The sequence below is a fragment of the Planococcus citri genome, chromosome 3 (assembly GCF_950023065.1).
Source record: "Planococcus citri chromosome 3, ihPlaCitr1.1, whole genome shotgun sequence".
NCBI classification, from domain to species: domain Eukaryota; kingdom Metazoa; phylum Arthropoda; class Insecta; order Hemiptera; family Pseudococcidae; genus Planococcus; species Planococcus citri.
In genome coordinates this window covers 50,154,287-50,171,844 of record NC_088679.1, presented here as the reverse complement: position 1 = coordinate 50,171,844, position 17,558 = coordinate 50,154,287, and the positions used below count along the sequence as shown (strand labels likewise).

At 31.8% G+C, this 17,558-nt stretch overlaps 2 protein-coding genes across 3 annotated transcripts; one reads left to right on the top strand and one right to left on the bottom strand.

The window, feature by feature from the left end:
- Nucleotides 1-3,294: 3,294 nt before the first annotated feature.
- Nucleotides 3,295-8,756, top strand: LOC135839269 (carboxypeptidase B-like). The gene is made up of 7 exons (XM_065355233.1): nucleotides 3,295-3,652; nucleotides 4,169-4,434; nucleotides 5,943-6,048; nucleotides 7,367-7,528; nucleotides 7,694-7,901; nucleotides 7,991-8,367; nucleotides 8,519-8,756. The coding sequence occupies exons 1-7, from the start codon at nucleotides 3,505-3,507 to the stop codon at nucleotides 8,716-8,718; spliced, it is 1,467 nt and encodes a 488-aa protein (XP_065211305.1). The 5' UTR covers nucleotides 3,295-3,504; the 3' UTR covers nucleotides 8,719-8,756.
- A 410-nt stretch (nucleotides 8,757-9,166) lies between these two features.
- Nucleotides 9,167-16,952, bottom strand: LOC135839268 (probable cytochrome P450 301a1, mitochondrial). Of its 2 annotated transcripts, XM_065355232.1 has the most exons (12): nucleotides 16,700-16,952; nucleotides 16,074-16,126; nucleotides 13,268-13,475; nucleotides 12,501-12,747; nucleotides 12,291-12,407; nucleotides 12,143-12,219; nucleotides 11,318-11,519; nucleotides 11,007-11,169; nucleotides 10,666-10,835; nucleotides 10,024-10,102; nucleotides 9,670-9,873; nucleotides 9,167-9,571 (listed from the first exon to the last, which is right to left on the bottom strand). In XM_065355232.1, exons 3-12 carry the CDS (start codon nucleotides 13,464-13,466, stop codon nucleotides 9,458-9,460), a joined length of 1,572 nt encoding a protein of 523 aa, XP_065211304.1. In that variant the 5' UTR covers nucleotides 13,467-13,475; nucleotides 16,074-16,126; nucleotides 16,700-16,952; the 3' UTR covers nucleotides 9,167-9,457. The 2 variants fall into 2 exon arrangements, with proteins under 2 accessions (XP_065211304.1, XP_065211303.1); XM_065355231.1 differs by lacking the exon at nucleotides 16,074-16,126.
- Between the last annotated feature and the right edge of the window lie 606 nt (nucleotides 16,953-17,558).

Genomic DNA, 17,558 nt, shown 5'->3' with positions numbered 1-17,558 from the left:
TTTGCTGAGACGTGATATTTTTTAGTATGTATTCGAGGAAAGAGTGCTGTGAAAATGTTTTGCGAAAGATTTATCCTTCTCAATCTGTTGTAAGTATTTCTTATGAGCTTAAAAATATTTGATTAATTATGACAAAATTGACTACCTACCTCTACCAAAAAATTAAAGAGTTTTGTCCCTTTTTTCTAGATGAATGTTACCCAATTTAATTTCTCGAGTATTTTATCGTTTTGATTTTTTTGGGAGATGTGGCAGGCTTTTGAATAACGCTTCAAAAAAAGTCATAATTCATTGAAAGTTGGGGACACGGATAAGATTTCTTTAAATTAAATTGAGAGAAAAAGTAGGAATGTTGTAGCCCTGATTTTCCCTGTTTGACATTTGGGTATGAAAAATTACGAAATTGCATCACCTGCTCTTTGCATATAGCCTACTTGATTTTCGATGTAATTTTACGATAAAAATGACCTGTTAAAATAACATGAAAGCTCGACATAATCAAATTTAAACAATTTCTAGATTAAATTTCATCTGGATGCATTCAATTTGTACCTATCTAAATTTGATCAGATCGGGTCATTTTTTAGATCTGATTTTATCTGAAAATTCATCATCGAACACTGTTAAAATATTTATTTGAAAATCAACACCCAAAAGGCGTGCAATACAATACAATAGAAATTTACGTAAGGCGAGTATTAATATAATGAATGGTCATCATTGGCTATACGTGTTCATCAGTATCACCATAAACTACCGCTGCCAAGTATTAATTTTGGGAAGTCGTTGTAAACTAGTAAACCAGTTTCCAAGAAAGGCAACGCTGCGAGTCTGGTCTTTGAATCGTAACGTTGGCGGTTTACAAACCTCATCGTATTTCCAAATACGGTTAGATACTCAATATACCTCAAAGATTGGATTTCATCGGCAAAATAACATCCATGGATACAGCAATGGTACAGTTAACGACATGATGAGGATGACTAGATAGATATTATTTTGCAAAGAACAAAGACCTTCAAAATTTATTTTATTTTTTTTCTCTCTATCTTCAATGAGTACCTATTTGTAAAAATAATGCCCACAAGTTGTTCGAACTATAATAGTGAGCCGCCAGTTCATTTATACGTGAACGTTAATGAACTGAAATTTTTTGTTTTCTTGATAAATCTGCAGGCTGGTCAAGAGTCAAAATATACCTATACAAGGTATGCTGCTCGTAGATGTGGTTGGCATCATCATTCTCTAACTTATTTTGGATTCATCGTTCTGTATGAAATTTTATGCCAATTGTATACCTAAATACTCGCCAAGTATACTTATTCTACAAATCATTTACAATAGGTAGATCTATTCGTAAACCTACCTACGTTTCTCAAAACAGAATAAAAATAAATAGGTAGGTACCTAACTAAAACCTATAGAACTGACCTATCATATAAATTCTGAGACGCCGCCTATTTACTAAAGTTAATCACTTTGTATCGTTCATAAATACGTAAGTATGTACTTTGTGATCACCCACTCATTCGTTTGTTGCAGTTGACATTGATTTTGTCATTGAGAAAGTATACGTATACGAGAATGCAATCGTCATCCAAATGGGCGATGTTTTCTTTTTTTTGAAGGAGGGGGAGGAGAAGGGCCTTTTTAATACTGCAGCTGGAAGATCGTTACTTGGATTGGTGATCACTCTTTAAATATATTTTTCATGAGTATAAGTATACATTAGACAGCATATCAGCATTTTTGATGCCAAAGAAATAATTTCATTAGCAATATGTTTCAAAATGATTGTGTTTTGGTTGGAACGTAGGTACCTTCCTACGGAAGAGGTACCTACTCGGTAGAAATAAGAATGCTATATTAGGTACATATCTTACTGTTGTGGAATTGAATAACATTATGATAATGAACAATTTTATATTGAATTGGTAAAATAAACTCATTTGAAAGATATACTTTCACATGAGACTTTAAAATATGTATCATAAAAAATTAGGTCAGCCCCTATAATGTTCCATTATTACTCATCAATACAGCCTACAAGTAAGACAACTTGAATGTTCAAAATAATTCTATAGTGAACTTCACTTACTGACGTTGCGACGTTATTGTCCTTCCATAAAGTCAACAGTACCTATATCTAGGAGATTCGTATGTGTGTGAAAACATAAAAAAAAAAATTGAGTACCTACCTACCCACCTCTTACTTGAATAATAATTTTGTACATACGAGTAAAAATACTTCTCGATTCAACGATTATTTCACGCTTAGTGAAATTATAAATACTTCCACTGTATTTGTGAAGCCTCACTGAATTAATTAATACTTATGTATTTAAATGTAGGTAAGTCACATCATATTGCATATTAATGTAACAGTGATGTGTGGAATAGGGAATGAAAAAATATGTTTCAACTACACTATTTCGCACCAAATGGATCCAAGTTTATTAAATTGCACTGAAATAGGTAGGTAAGCACTGAAGAAATGTTGGTAATTTATTCTAAATTTTTATTCGATATTCGAGCAATGAATTTTTTTCTGGATTTTTGTTCGATATAAATGTATGTACCCACGTACCAATATATGACCTACTTCGCATAAATCTAAAATGTTCTAACTACCTCTCCAAAGTCATTATGAAATTTTAATTCGGCAAACAGTGTATTAAATGAAGAGTAATCGTTACATACAATCAAATAGGTACCGACCCATGTTAGTTAGCTGATTGGGCGACAAACAGATGCGTTTAGGTACCTATTCGTTGTTAGGTGATTTGATCATTTCTAATATTTTATTTTTGCATTTTGTTTTAGTAAGTAATACCCAAAGTACCTCAGTAACTCTTCAAAACTTTCAAAAATCAAAAAATTCATATCAGCAGTTGAAACTTTTGGAAACATTTTAATTCTGCAAAAAGTACCTACCTAAGTATATATACCGGCACCGACATTATAACGAGAGGCTGAAATAATTTTCTTATTGATATTCAAATGTTTGTGATGATTGGTGACATTTATTCATCTTTCGAAACAAGTGCATTAAACTCGGAGTAAATTTTTCACTGCAATGATAATGATACTTCCACTGCTTTATATTCATCAATCACAAACGTTTCAGTGATCAAGTAAACATATGATTAAACATAATGAGGTAGGTACCTAGATGAATTCGAATTGGTAACGTCATTCCGTTACGGTTGCAGTTGATAGCGGAAGAAAAGTCATGGTATAGTTAAACCCCTCAATTACACGGTCAATGTTATCTTAAAAAAGGTAACTTCATAATGCCCATTTATCTGCTAAACTCTTTTGGTTTCATGAGTCGTGCAAGTAAGTCAATAAGGCATCGAATACCTCATTTGCCTAGATTACACCTACCTATCTCAAGTGTCGCGATTCATTCGATGTTTTTCTGATTTTCAGAGATCGATTAAATCAAAAAATTTTCTAAATTATTCGATGTGTGTGTGAATTAAGTGTAATTTCATCTTCGAGATGTTTCGATTGTTCTTTACATCCGTTGTATTAGTTTTATCTTTTACTTTGGCGAATGGAGAAAATTGTTATTATTCTCGCGGAATGGTGACCAATTTTATTAAATTTTTGGACAATATATTTGACTTCATGTTTGAAACTTTCTTTGGTAAGTTCATTACTTGTTCATTTTTGTTTTTTTGAATCATATTAGGCTACGTTAATTGACTTTACAAACAGCTATTTTATCAGCTCTGCAAAATTAGTTTTAGGTTGGTTGACATATTTTTGGTTGTAGTGAGACTTGTCTCCATTTCATGCTAGACCAAAATATAATTTTCGGTACATGACTGTTTTATGCCATTTTTTGAAAAGGGTAATAGAATTCTTGTCAAAATTGTAAAGTTTTGTAGTTTGTTGAAAAGAATTTCAAATACTTATACGTAGGTATAGGTATCTTCAATCAACATTTTCTTCTGCATTAGCTTGTAGGAAAAAATCTAGATTTCAAAATTCAAGCAATTAGATAAACTGGGAAAAGTTTTAAAAAAATGAGCCAAATTTTTACCTAAGCATTACACGAATACTTAAAAGTAAATTCATTATTCAAGAATAATCACTCGCCATCTGAGCCCGTAACTTTTCATCAATTCAACTAATTTAATACGCCACCTATCATTATCAGGTCTAGCGGAAAAATATTCAGACGAAGATGACCTACCGCAAAAAGTATCATACGATGGATTTCAATTATTAAAAGTGTGGCCTCGCACTGATGAGGACGTGGATGACATTAAAGTGTTTGGAGAACAACCCCGCGTTCAAATATGGCTTCCGGTGTTGAAAAATGCATCGACAGATTTAATCATTCCTCCAGATGCGTTGCCTACAATAAAAGAAGATTTGAAAGAACGTGGGGTCGAATTCTCCGTCATAAACCACAATATCGAGGTAAGCGGTGCATGAATATTTTTATCATAAATTTCATTCATACTTACCTACCATCTGCTTTTTAAAAAAATACAATCTCATTGAGGGAGTTACAATGACTCACTGGTATTGGTGTCGACGTATTGAATAGGTATTTATGTACTATTTTCGAATTTTAGCCTCGGCATGTTCCAGGAATCACCTCGTCGCCTGTCACAATTTAACGGTTGGTAGTACTCCATAGGGGAATTAAGAAATGTAATGATAACTGGTTGTCTATCTTAAAAATTGAAGGAATTGTGTCATTTACGAAACAAGAATCTGCCAATTTTGAAAACGCATGCTGCATTAAGGTGGATTGCGAAAAAAATGTCGGAGGATTTTGAGCAAATTCATAGGAAACTTTTATTGTGAGTTGAAAGTCACTCAGAAAAAATTTTAGAAAAATGAATTTACTCAAATTTGAGGATGATTCAAACCTATGTAAAAAATTTTTATGGGTGTCTAGCGAGTGGATGTCAAAACTTCAAAACTTCAGTATAACCGGGTACGACTTTTAAAAAATCGTTATGTGGACAAGTTGCCTATCCTATCTTTGAATTTGAAGGGGCAACCGAGATTTGGAAAAGAATTGGGAAAAAACGTATTTCTGATCTTGGAAATGGGTAGTACTTAAGAAAATAAACAAATTTCGTCATTATGAATTTTTGCCTAACTTTGAAATTGAATGGGCTACAAACATTTTAGAAGAAAAATTTGAGAAAAACGTGTTTTTTTTTACTATGGGAATGGGCAGTACTTTGAAAAATAAACAAATTTTGTTATTATGAATTTTTGCCTAACTTTAGAATTGAAGGCGTAAGAAATATTTTAAAAGAAAGTATTTTAAGAAAAACAAATATTTCTGACGCCTTCAATTCTAAAGTTAGGCAAAAATTCATAATAACAAAATTTGTTTTTTTTCAAAGTAGGTACTACTCATTCCAATAGTCAAAAACATGTTTTTCTCAAATTTTTCTATTAAAATATTTGTAGCCCCTTCAATTTCAAAGTTAGGCAAAAATTCATAATGAAGAAATTTGTTTATTTTCCTAACAATAAGTACTATCCATTCCCAAGATCAAAAATACGTTTTTTCCCAATTCTTTTCCAAATCTCGGTTGCCCCTTCAAATTCAAATATAGGCAACTTGTCCACAAACGCTTTTTTTAAGTCGTGCCCGGTTATATCCAAATCTGAAGTTTTGACATCCACTCGCCAGACACCCGTATAAAGACAAATTTTGCCTACGTATTTAAAAATCGAGGAATTTCTATAGTTAGGTAAATGGAAAAATGAATATTCAAATTTTTTATGCTCCTCTCTTCTGATTGTGAGACCAATATATCGGTACCTATTGCTTCGGTTCTTGTTCTTACGAAAAAATGCACCTAATAAGGTCGTAAATGGAAAATCATGTTAATCGAATTCATAAATTGAATGAGATGATCTAAAAAACTAAACGAATAATCTTATTGTACAATTTTCAGCAAGTAATCGCCGACCAACGTGTTGATCTGAATGCAAGTGAGATACAAAGACCGAAGGACAATAAAGGAACGAAATTTACATGGACACGATATCATTCGTACGATGGTAATTTTAAAATTTCTTGTTGATGTTTGATCACATTTTTAGAAATTTTATTCTGGTACTTGCATGCCTACATTCATACTTCGTAAAAACCACATGACCTGAGCTAAAAAAAAAATAAGTTCCTTGACCACCTATAGTAAGTAGGTAAGTAAGTAATTACAGAATGTTTCAAAAATTACAAGAACATGTAAAAGACTAAAAACACAGCAAAAATTTAAAAAACTGAGAAAAGTGGAAAATATTTTTAAAAAAAAGAAAAAAAAATTACACTTATACAGTGAACTGTGGTTAATATTAAGTCGCTTGAAGTGATTAGTCGCCTATTGTCATCAAAATCATTGGTCCCGATTTTTTGTACCTTACTATGAGCAAATTTCATCGGCTATGTTAATATTGACGTCGTTTAATGTTATCATAACCTGAGCAAGTTATTCAATAAAACTAGTAGAACTTTTGGCAAAATTCGGTGAAATTTAATGAATACTGCACAAAACATGTTTAAAACATGTTAGAAATGAAACAAAAACACTAAAAAAGTACCTAATAAAATCGTACATACAAAATTACCTACTTATGTATTTACCTACCTAAAACTGATGAAATTTCAACGAAATTAGTTGAAATTTGTTTGAGAAATACTGAAAACATGATAAAAATTGTATTAAAATATTTTTAAGCAAGCATTAAAACCATTCAAAATTATCAAAAACTGATGCAATTTGGCCAAATTCAATCGCATGAAACATGCTTAAAAACAAAACACAAAAGTATCATTTTAATCATTATAATAATTACCAGCTGTTGATAAAACTTTGTAAAAATTTACAAAAAAAAAAAAGTTAAAATATTGTTGAAATGACATAAAAACTTAAAAATCATCAAAATCGTAAAAAAATAACCAAAAAACGGTGAAAGTATCGGAAAAGTTTGCAAAATTCAATGAAAATAGTTTTTTATTATTTTTTATTTTCTTCGTTTTAAATTATCAGTCGCTTAATCTCATCATTTTGGCTTTAATCGAAGTTGACTAACTTATGATTTGAAACCTTTTCCAATAAAATAATAATTTTCAAAGAAAAAAATGGCAGAAATTGAGGTAATTTTATTTTGAGTAGCTAACCATGCAGAAAATTGTAAGTTTTCATCGGATATTCGTTGCATACATATAGGTACCTAATCACTCGTCTTTCTTTTCCCCTTCAATAATTTCTCTTTTATGGCCACCTACAGACCTTTTAACTAACAGCATATAATCAATCACAATGGATAGGTCTACTCCTGTCTAATTACTGCTAATCGATATTAAATTTCAATTCAGAAATACTCGACTACATGGATTATTTACAAATGACGTTTCCAAATTACGTGAAAATAATTACCATCGGTAAATCATTCGAAGGAAGAGATCTCAAAGTAATACGAATTTCTAGTGGAAGATTCAGTGATGGCTCAGCGAAGCCGGCGGCCTGGATTGACGGAGGTGAGTAATTAGTTTTCGTAATGTATGTACGTACCTACCTATGAATGAAACCGGTAAAAGTACCTATGAATAATTATTCTAGCCACTCATTTAGAACACTTTGTCGGCATCTAAGACGTATTTACTTAGTGGTACTCGTTATTATAACGAATATTATTTATGTAGGTATGCGTGCTAGAGAATGGATATCCATTGTGGTGGCCCTATTTGTCGCCAGACAATTAACGGAAAACTATAAGGTGAATCAAAACCTGGTCGCTGATATGGATTGGTATATTTTACCGGTGGTTAATCCCGACGGCTACGTGTATTCTTATACTAAAGATCGTTTGTGGAAGAAATCAAGATCAATCAATTCCGAACTTGCCAACAGGTAGGTGTCAATGGGGGTATCTAAAATAAGTGTAGGTAGGTAGATTTATTTTCCACAGTAGCCTAAAAGCATTACGTTTATTTTCGAAGATATTTTTGGAGGGAAGAAGAAGACGAAGAATGTAAAGGAGTTGATCTGGGTCGCAATTGGGATTTCCGATGGAATGAAGATTCTTCATCGTATAATCCCTGCCATGATACTTATGCTGGGCCAACACCATTTTCAGAACCAGAAACCAGAGCGATGTCGAATTTCCTAAAACAGCACTCCAAAGAGATAATTCTGTATTTGAGCCTTCATTCGTATTCACAAACGTGGCTAATACCTTGGACTTCGAATAACATGAAATCTCACGAGTACGCAGACCTTTTATTTATGGGCAGAAAAGCTATAGAAGCATTGCAAAAATCTCACGGTATTACGTACGACTTGATTTCAAAAAACGATAACGCGAATACTGAATCAGGTAAGTTACATAATTTAAAATTTTAATTTTTTTTCGAGAAAAGGGCGAAAATAGGTACCAATCTGCGTGCCTGATTCTCATTTTATTTACCTACTTTATGATGATAAAAAGAGCCAAAAAATATCACCAACGATTCTATTTTTTTCAACAGGTAGTTTTTCTGACGATTGGGCCAAAAATAAATTAGGAATAAAATATAGCTATACCGCAGAATTACGTGACAAAGGTACATATGGCTATTTATTACCCGCAAGTCAAATTTTACCCACCGGAAAAGAAATGTTCACTGCCATCAAAACGCTTTCACGATCTATTTTAAGTAATACTGTAAATAAAAATGCGAAATATTAAATAAAATTAATAATTTATAGGTCTGTTTAATTAATGGCCCACGTTCATTTAAAAAAAAATCATATAGGTACCTGCCATGTAAGGATTAGAAATGAAAAATTTGTACCCTCAATTTAGAGAAAAACTGTTACCTAACTACTTGGTAAAGGATAATTTTCAATTTTTTACTTTTTATATAATGAAAAGCGACTTTATTTTGCAGACGTCGATTTTTTTTCTGAACCATTTTTCATTTTGCTATAAGCATTAGGTAAGTATTTATGCGTTTTAGAGAGAATATAAGTTCTGAGAACAATATTGAGGCTGAAATAGGCTATTGGTACTGATTAGATTTTTAAGAAAGTAGATAGTTATATCTTACTTATTTATACTTTCAGGAGAAAATGATTTGGGAATTTTTTAAATTTCGCGACTTTTTCTGTTTTAATTAGAATTCCAAACATCTAAATTATAATCAGGTACAATAATTTATTCGTGTAGGTACTTATAGTCATACTTTGAATAAATAAATTAATCATTTTAAAGCGCAAAATAGGTACACGATGGTGCTTGAAAAAAAATCGGTCATTTAAATAATCTATACACATGTCTTGTATAAAAAAAATCATTTGGATTGAAAAAAAATAATAACAAAAAAATATCGAAATTCGAAAAGAGGTATGGCGATAAACTGGTAACCCTCAAGTCTTCGTTATCAGTTTTATATGTAAGTAATAAGTATATATACGAATTAAAAGATTCAATTTTCTCTGGGTAACATTCTAAACCTGAGTTCTCCATCCGGAGCATACATAAATGTAACTTTGTATTCTAATGGCTGATGATGATACTCCAATCGATATTTTCTTAATAGCTGAAAAAAATGAAATGGCGAACAAAATTTTATGTAGATACTCGCAATCAGCATAAATTAATGCTACAAACTATTAGGTACATAAAGATCGTACTAACCTTACTCAACAAAATTTGCATTTCTAAATCAGCGAATCTTCTTCCTAAACACATGCGAGGACCATGGCCATAGGGTAGGGATGCAAAAGGATGTAAAGTTTGATCATCTGTTTGTTTTAACCAACGATCTGGTTTAAAGGTTTCTGGGTCATCGACGTATTCTTTCATTCGTCCTAACACCAAGGTGGGAAATACCAGCTGCGTCTGCAAAGTTTTTAATTTAAGCGTAGAAAATATCATGTGTTGTTATTTAGCAATATGTTACCAAAGAAGTGGCAAACTGAGAGCTTAATTAAATTACCACATTAAGGGGAAAAAATATGCCTGTGATTCTTTAATAGAATGTATACTTACTCCTTTTGGAATTCTATAGCCAGAAATAACCATGTCTTGCTGAAGTGTTCTGCCATTTCCAATTACTGTTGAATACATTCTGAAACATTTAAGCACGTACTTAATCAATAATCATAATCAATGGAAGTAATTCTTCTATCATTTATTTGCAGGTAATCAAACAAATGGAAACGATAGAATCCTAAAAATAATAGATATACCTACTATGACAAATATTTAGGATTGGTTGCCTAATGTACTGATGGAAGGGGACTTCTATACCACTAAACAAACATTTTGTAAACCTAGCAGGATGGATTTAAAAAATTTCAGAATTTTTAAGCTGAATTTTGATGAAAAATTAGGTATCTATACTATGATGACAGCTTTTTGAGATGCACGCATACGTATTATAATTTTTTGTTTCAATTCAAAGAATTCTCCAACGGGATTTGCTCTGAAAATTTCAATTTTTTTTTGACAGCGAATACCAACTCAGGGTGGGAATAATACAGCTCGAATCAAGATAGGAAAAAATTATATTCTAACAACAAGAAAAAAAAAAGAAAACTGAAACCATAGTGACAAAAATGTTGCTCATACTTGTAACTTACATTAGCAGCCAAAAAAAAATCATGAAAATCATTGAAATTCAATCTGTACCTGAATACTTCTTTGATAAATGCCTTCATATAATGCAACTCGTTTATTGTTTTTGAGGTTATTTTTTGATTTGGATCTGGAATGACTCGTTTCAACTCCTGATATATTTTTTCTTGTTCTTCCGGCCGTGTCGCAAGTTGATATAAAATCGAACAAACTGCCATGGATATCTACAAATATTGAGTTAAAATCTTTAATCGATATAAATGATGAAACAAAGCAGGCAATTTTAATAATTTAATCAAAAAAACATTCCGAAACTAAGTACTATAAGTATAACGTACGATGAGTGTGGTATATGAGGCTTATGATTTCCAACACATCGTCATCAATTTACTCACCGTATCTATGCCCACCAAAATTAAATCCAATGCTAAAATACAAGCCAAATTGGGATCTTTTTCAGTTACTAGTATTCTTTCTATTAAAGATAATTCTTTTTCTTCGGTTACGCCTTTTTTATCTAAACGAGTGATTGCTTGATCGATGTATTTCATGCACACCCTATTTGAAAAAAATTTTAAATGTATGAATTTTTAACAGTTAGGTACTCAGCTAACTTTTACTTATTTAGTATGTATGTATGTATGTACCTACTAACGAAAGTATGATTTATTTTATTGAAATATTGCACAAATTTCATCCTACTCACGCTATGAAATAATTCATATTTTGAACATAGTTCCTCCATAAAGTTGATGGTAAATATCTCCAAAATGGAAACTTCAATTCTAGCAAAGCTATGTTTCTCAATGCGTATTTGGCAGCGTCAATAATTTTTTGAGGTTCAGAAGATATTTCTAAATTAGATTCCAAGCATCCTAACCTTACATCCAACGCAACTTGTCCGATACCTGAAATTTTATGTATTTTTAATATAGGTAGAAATTATCACTTTTTTGTCACTGTCAAGTACCTATAATACGAGTATTTATTCATAAGTTAACGTACGTCCTAATTTAAGCGGGTATGTTAGGTACCTACTTAAATGGATGTTTAGGATCCGATGATTCGGTGATAGTCTGACGGGTGATTGAGATTTCTATATGTACGTATTTCGATATTATTGACGTACACTTTATCCTGCATTGCTATTTTTATTTGAAACCCATTTTTAAAAGAAAGAATTCCCAAAGTTAAACTCCAAAATGACCTTAATTCAAATAAAAAAATATAATATTTTCAATTTGTTTTATGCACTTTCCACTTTCATAATTTCGGCGAGCTTTTTCCGTTATTCAACTTGCAGATTTTTAAAAATTCCACATCCATCTGCTACAATCAAACAACAGCAATTTTTTTCGTAAGCTTTAAATTCCGTTTTCAACGTTTTTTTTTGTTTTTTTTTTTTTTTTTAATGTTGAACAATTTTCATGAAAATATTGCAATTTTATATCCGCTATCCTATCGTCAGATCTCAAAGAATCGTCCAATATAAATTATTCGTAAAAACAAAATCAATTATAATGCAACTTACATTCTAGTGACCATTTATGGACTTCGTTGTCAAAATCTCTGGGCAATTCGTTATGTTCGTCTCTCATCGCCAACATTCTAAAAAAGTAAATTCTCTCACATATCTCGTATTTAATCAGATTCGTTATAAAAATAACAAAAAAACTTACTTTGTAATAAAGTCTTCGGTGATATTTTCAATAGGATTAATATACTTTTTTACTGTCTGGGGTTGAAGTACAGGCTTTTGAACTTTACTACGGAACTCTCTCCATGGTTCTCCATGCCTGCCAAATAGAATTGTTTCAATGTGGTATTTCAATAATTGAAGTTTTTTTTTTTTGGAAAAACATGTGTACTCGTATTTGAGAAAGACTTACACGCCAACAACTCCAGGAAGTCTTCCAAAGAAATCTTTTCTTACTTCACTTTTATATTTGACCAAACAAGGCATCGATGGTCGATACGGGGTCGGTCCCTCTTGTCTGTAAACTTTCTCTACTTCATCGGCATCGTAAATAAATAGTAAATCTGGTCTACCGATAAGTCCTCTTAAAGTCACAATTTTACCGAACATTTCGTGTAAAATGAATGATATCTTGGCAATATCGGATATCTGATATTGTCCTAAAATAAATAGATAAAAATAAATAGGTAAATAAATGAAAAAGAAATCGAAATCAGTCAAGTTAGACACTTGACTTTTACCTGGAATCAACCCATGTAGTATACCTATTTGGTAACGTTTGGTGTCTCCCTATTTCTTTTAAATACGAGAGCAATTACCTACTAGATTAGTTCAAAAATATATGAACTTCTTTAAAATTTTAAAAATATATCTACCTACCTTACTGGGAAATTTATGTAGAGGGGGAGTAGGCATCCTTATACAAATCTACGTTTGCCAACTTCTTAATGAAACATGGTAAGAAATAGGCTACCGGTAGATAGGGAATGGTATATTGGTGATGCTTTGTTGGTTTTGATGACAATTTCAACGAACAACAAATTACCTACTAAACATGTTGGTGACCATGATTCAAGGAAAGTAGATACGAATTGCGTGATTTTTATCGTTTTAAAAACGCAACACCGAGATGCCTGATTATAGGATGGCAGAAATTGTATTAATAGGTAAGATACTAACCAATCACAGGTAATAAACGCCATGTATTTCCCAAAATTGGTATCGGTTTCGGACCAGGCACTTCGCTGTAAGGTTTAGCATTTGCAAATTCTTCTTCTACTATCGTTGTGTTTGTATTATCAAGTAAATTTTCAACGGCGGCCGATGATCTGGCCCTCTTGAGCGGACCACCAATTCGAAATAAATTATAACGAAGCATATCGACGTTCTGAAAACATATAAGAGAATATTTTTTTATGGGCACATGTGGGTATTTACTCGTTTATTTTCATTACTTATCAATGAAACAAACTTTCTATCATTTCGACAACAATGGCCGGGAAAATGAAAGAAATTAGGTATCAAATATACTGGTATTCGTATTAGTTACGTTAGTTTTACAATAAAATCGCCCGGAGCTTTTTAATTCGTTCAATCAAGATGGGCCTATACCCTATAGGTATTTCGCTCTTCGCTCTTTTCTTTTCCAATAACCTTCATTCTTGCTATTTCGTGTAAAGGTGGTACGGACCGGTTACACGAGACTAGTATCAGTAGCACATGTAACTCGAAGCATGATGAGACCTCTTGGATTCTTCGTCGGTAACCTTGAGTATGTAGTTTAGTTATACGCAATCATACCTGCATTTCTTCAAAATTTGAATTTAATCGTGAATTCAAAAGTTAACCAATATTATATCTTAGCACTATTATGGTGAGAAAAAATTCATAATTTTGTCTATTCTTAAAATGCCCACCTATTCAAGTAGGTACGTAAAATACAGGTACCTAAATTCATTTTTGAACAAATCCAATAGTTATGGTATTCAAAAGGGGAAAAAATGACAGCTTAAGAAAAATTTGAAAAAATGAAGTCAAAAAAAAGGAACTGAGGGTATTTTCGAGTCTGAGTATATTGAGAACACTTCGCGGTCCACGGAAGAATTGTCGATTTCTGCAGATAAAATGTCACGAAAACCACCCTTCATTAGCTTTCAAACTTCAGAGAGACCGGTGGAGGTTTCTTTGATATTTTTTATTATTGTACCACCAATTTTTAGGTGTTGATAACGTGAGATATCAGATATTTGTGAAATTCACAAAAAAAAAAACTTTATTTACACCGTTTTAAGAATAATTTTTGAGAAGTGTTTAAAATTCACCCAATAAAATTTCGAAAGTTCAAAGTTGAACTTTTTTTTGAAAATCATAATTTTTGGGAATGATTACTTTAAATGCTGGAACTGTTTTTCAAATATTTGAGAACAAACTTCCTACCTACATACTTTTTGTTGTAGAATTTTGAAAGAAACGCAAGGGTGTACAGAGCCCCGAAGTGTTGACTGAGGTGTAAAAAATTTGAAAGTCCGTGGAACGTACTGTTTTTCATGTTTTTGAGGAGACATGATACGAAATACTAAATCATTATTTTGATTCGACCCTCTAACGCTCCCCAATCACTCTCAAATTAAATAGGTTGGTGAACTATTTTTCCTTTAGAAAAGAAAACAATTTGAAAAATCAAGATGAGAGACATGTGATTCATTAGTATGGGAGGTAATCCTTCTGCTTACAATGGCTACAATTTGATCAAATTTTCCAAAAATATATATATGTTCACGACAGCACACTTATGAACCCATGTATGGGTTAATCTTGCATAAGAAGTGAACCAGTAGGTTTACCAGCCTGGCTCACTTCGTAAAGGCTAAAGTTACATAACAAGTGAGCCACCTGTTTCAAACTAGTTTTGTCAAAGTTAGCTGCGCGCACCAAATGTTTCTCAGAGATGTTCGCTAGATGTAGTACTAACATGAGGCCTATAGAATAGGAAGTACTGGTCGGCATACCCAAAGCCCTGTTGAAATTGGGTATGCACGATGATAAATTTGACTAATGATTTTTCTGCATTTTATTGCTCTATGGGAATACTGTTGATACCAAAAATTTTGATGTGGTTCAGACTTTTTGACAACCAAGCAATTTTCACAAAATTCAATATAGTTCAAAAAAATTTTAAATTTTTTTGAAAAAATTTTCTCCAAAAATTTTTTATTCTGTTTCTTGATACAGATAAATTATATATTTCAATGACTGTGCAATTAGAATTTCGATTAGTTAATTAGAACAGAAATTGAAAATGATTTTAAAAATTTTGAAATTTTGAAAAATTGGCTCATAAGCCTACCGCGATGCCTATATATATATATATATAAGTTTGCTGTTTGTATGGTTGTCTACGATGAATCTTTAAGGAGTCTTACACATACAGGGTGCGGCACTTTGCTGGACTTCCAGACGTACACGCGCAGTGTTGGTGTTTGTACGTACTATCCATGAATATGTAAAGAGAACAAGTTCATCCTACTTATGACGGGCTAATGAATTCATTACCATGCGATCTTTTAAAAACAAGCATGTGCAAATGAATAGTGAACCTAAATAGGTACCTAGGTCTAGGTTTACACCTGTTGTAAATATCTATCAAAAATGTTTGCATACCTACTTTTTCGTAAAAATATTGTCCTCTCCATATCTCTGTTGTATTATTTTATTCTTAAATTCGGAAAAAAATCCAAAAAACGATAATCTTTCCTTTTTTTGGTGTCATCTACTTGTTCAAATATTTCAGTTTTTGTGTGTTGTATTATTCTTGGATGTAAAGCGAAAAATGATGAGTTAGAATATCAAATTGTTAGCATTGACAACTTAAGGTTACAAAATTGTTGGAAATGAAGTAGTATACGAGCAGTAAGGTTAAAATATGTGCGGTTAGCTATTGTGAAACAAAATATCTGCTAGAACATTTATCTAATTGCAAAATCACCTGAGCTTTGGCGGACGATGGATGATAGACCAATGCTCACTATTAAACTTTTTCTAAAAAAAAAAAAAAAATAAAAAAAAAAATAACAAATGCAGTGGGTGACTTATTGTTCAGCACAATATGGATCAGATTTGTATTATTATTATTAGCATACATCGTGATAGAAGGATGAGAGTGAAATGCCTGTTTTTGGTCCGTAGGTATGTAACCCAAATAACTTTTCACTAGCAAACTATTTCAATCTTAGAGATGAAAGATTTGCTCAAACTTATTTCTTTCTATATCCTATTTTCAATAATAAAATATGAGATGATTCGTCTACTTTAATTTCAGAGTGAAAAAAAAGTTGCAAAAATTATAACGACATTGAACTTTGATAGATTACCCAATAAACAGACCTTGTCCCCATTGACAAGTTGAAACATAGATACCTAACTCATATTTAAAATCATTATAAAAGCTCGAGTTTTGAAAAGTAAACGTAGGTATATATATTTTACACTTTTTAAATCAAAATTTAAAAAAAAATCAATCCGTCAGTATGTATAGGTGCACAATTATTCGTTTATATTTTTAAAAATTGAAAAAAAAAACTGAAAAGTAATGTCGAGTAATTCTCTACTTACTTATCGCTTTTATGAAAACATAATGATATAAATCACTTTTAATTTTCAAAAAAACAATTTATCAAATTTTTCAATTTTCATTAACGAAATATAGCCGCAGTTCGAGATAGTACGTTAAAACATATTATAACAATAAATAACGCGATGACCGTCTACAATAGTTTAACCGCATTACTAACCAGGTACATAGCTTTAGCTACATGTACATAGTTACATTCATTAATATCTCAGTCTTGTCCGAGAAATCACGTTGCCTAGCTAGATATAAAACCAGTATCGAAGGAGACTTATCTAACGTTTAGCTAATACCTAAAAGATGAAACCGGTTTCCAGTACTTTTTTTTGACACGTTGCATTCAAATTCCTAAATTTCGAGTTGATGTCAAAATTATTGTATTTTTTGTGTCGAAAAAAATATGCGAAATGATTTATAAATTTTTTATCATATAGGCTTATGTAGAAACACACTCGACCTCGAATGATTATCAATGTTAATCTGTCGCTGAGAAAGGATTCCTCTAATGTTTATTTTATTACTTAGATACCTATTCAAAAATTTTTATCGTGTATATTCTATCTATTATTTACTTGAGTAACGACGAAATGGACATAGGCCTCGCTATGGCTATACTACTCCAAACTCGTTCATCATTTTTGCCTTTCACTTGTACTTGTAGGCTATGGCTTAATATTAGGTTGCACGAAACTGAAAAAATTTTAATATCATCATTCGTGGCCACATAATTACTACCTACCCAAATGTAAAATGAACTTCTTTCCTCGGATGAGAAAAAGAAATTTACTTCGGACAAAAACTATGCGTTCAGACTTCAGTGCTTTTTTTTGCCAATGGAAAACG

Coding starts and splice junctions, on each gene's coding strand:
- LOC135839269 (XM_065355233.1), top strand. CDS start 3,505: ATGTTTCGATTGTTCTTTACATCCGTTGTATTAGTTTTATCTTTTACT. Junction 7,529..7,693: donor GGCGGCCTGGATTGACGGAG/GTGAGTAATTAG, acceptor TTATTTATGTAG/GTATGCGTGCTAGAGAATGG. Junction 7,902..7,990: donor AATTCCGAACTTGCCAACAG/GTAGGTGTCAAT, acceptor TTATTTTCGAAG/ATATTTTTGGAGGGAAGAAG.
- LOC135839268 (XM_065355232.1), bottom strand. CDS start 13,466: ATGCTTCGTTATAATTTATTTCGAATTGGTGGTCCGCTCAAGAGGGCC. Junction 12,748..13,267: donor GCGTTTATTACCTGTGATTG/GTTAGTATCTTA, acceptor TATTTATTTTAG/GACAATATCAGATATCCGAT. Junction 10,836..11,006: donor TTTTGGTGGGCATAGATACG/GTGAGTAAATTG, acceptor CAATATTTGTAG/ATATCCATGGCAGTTTGTTC.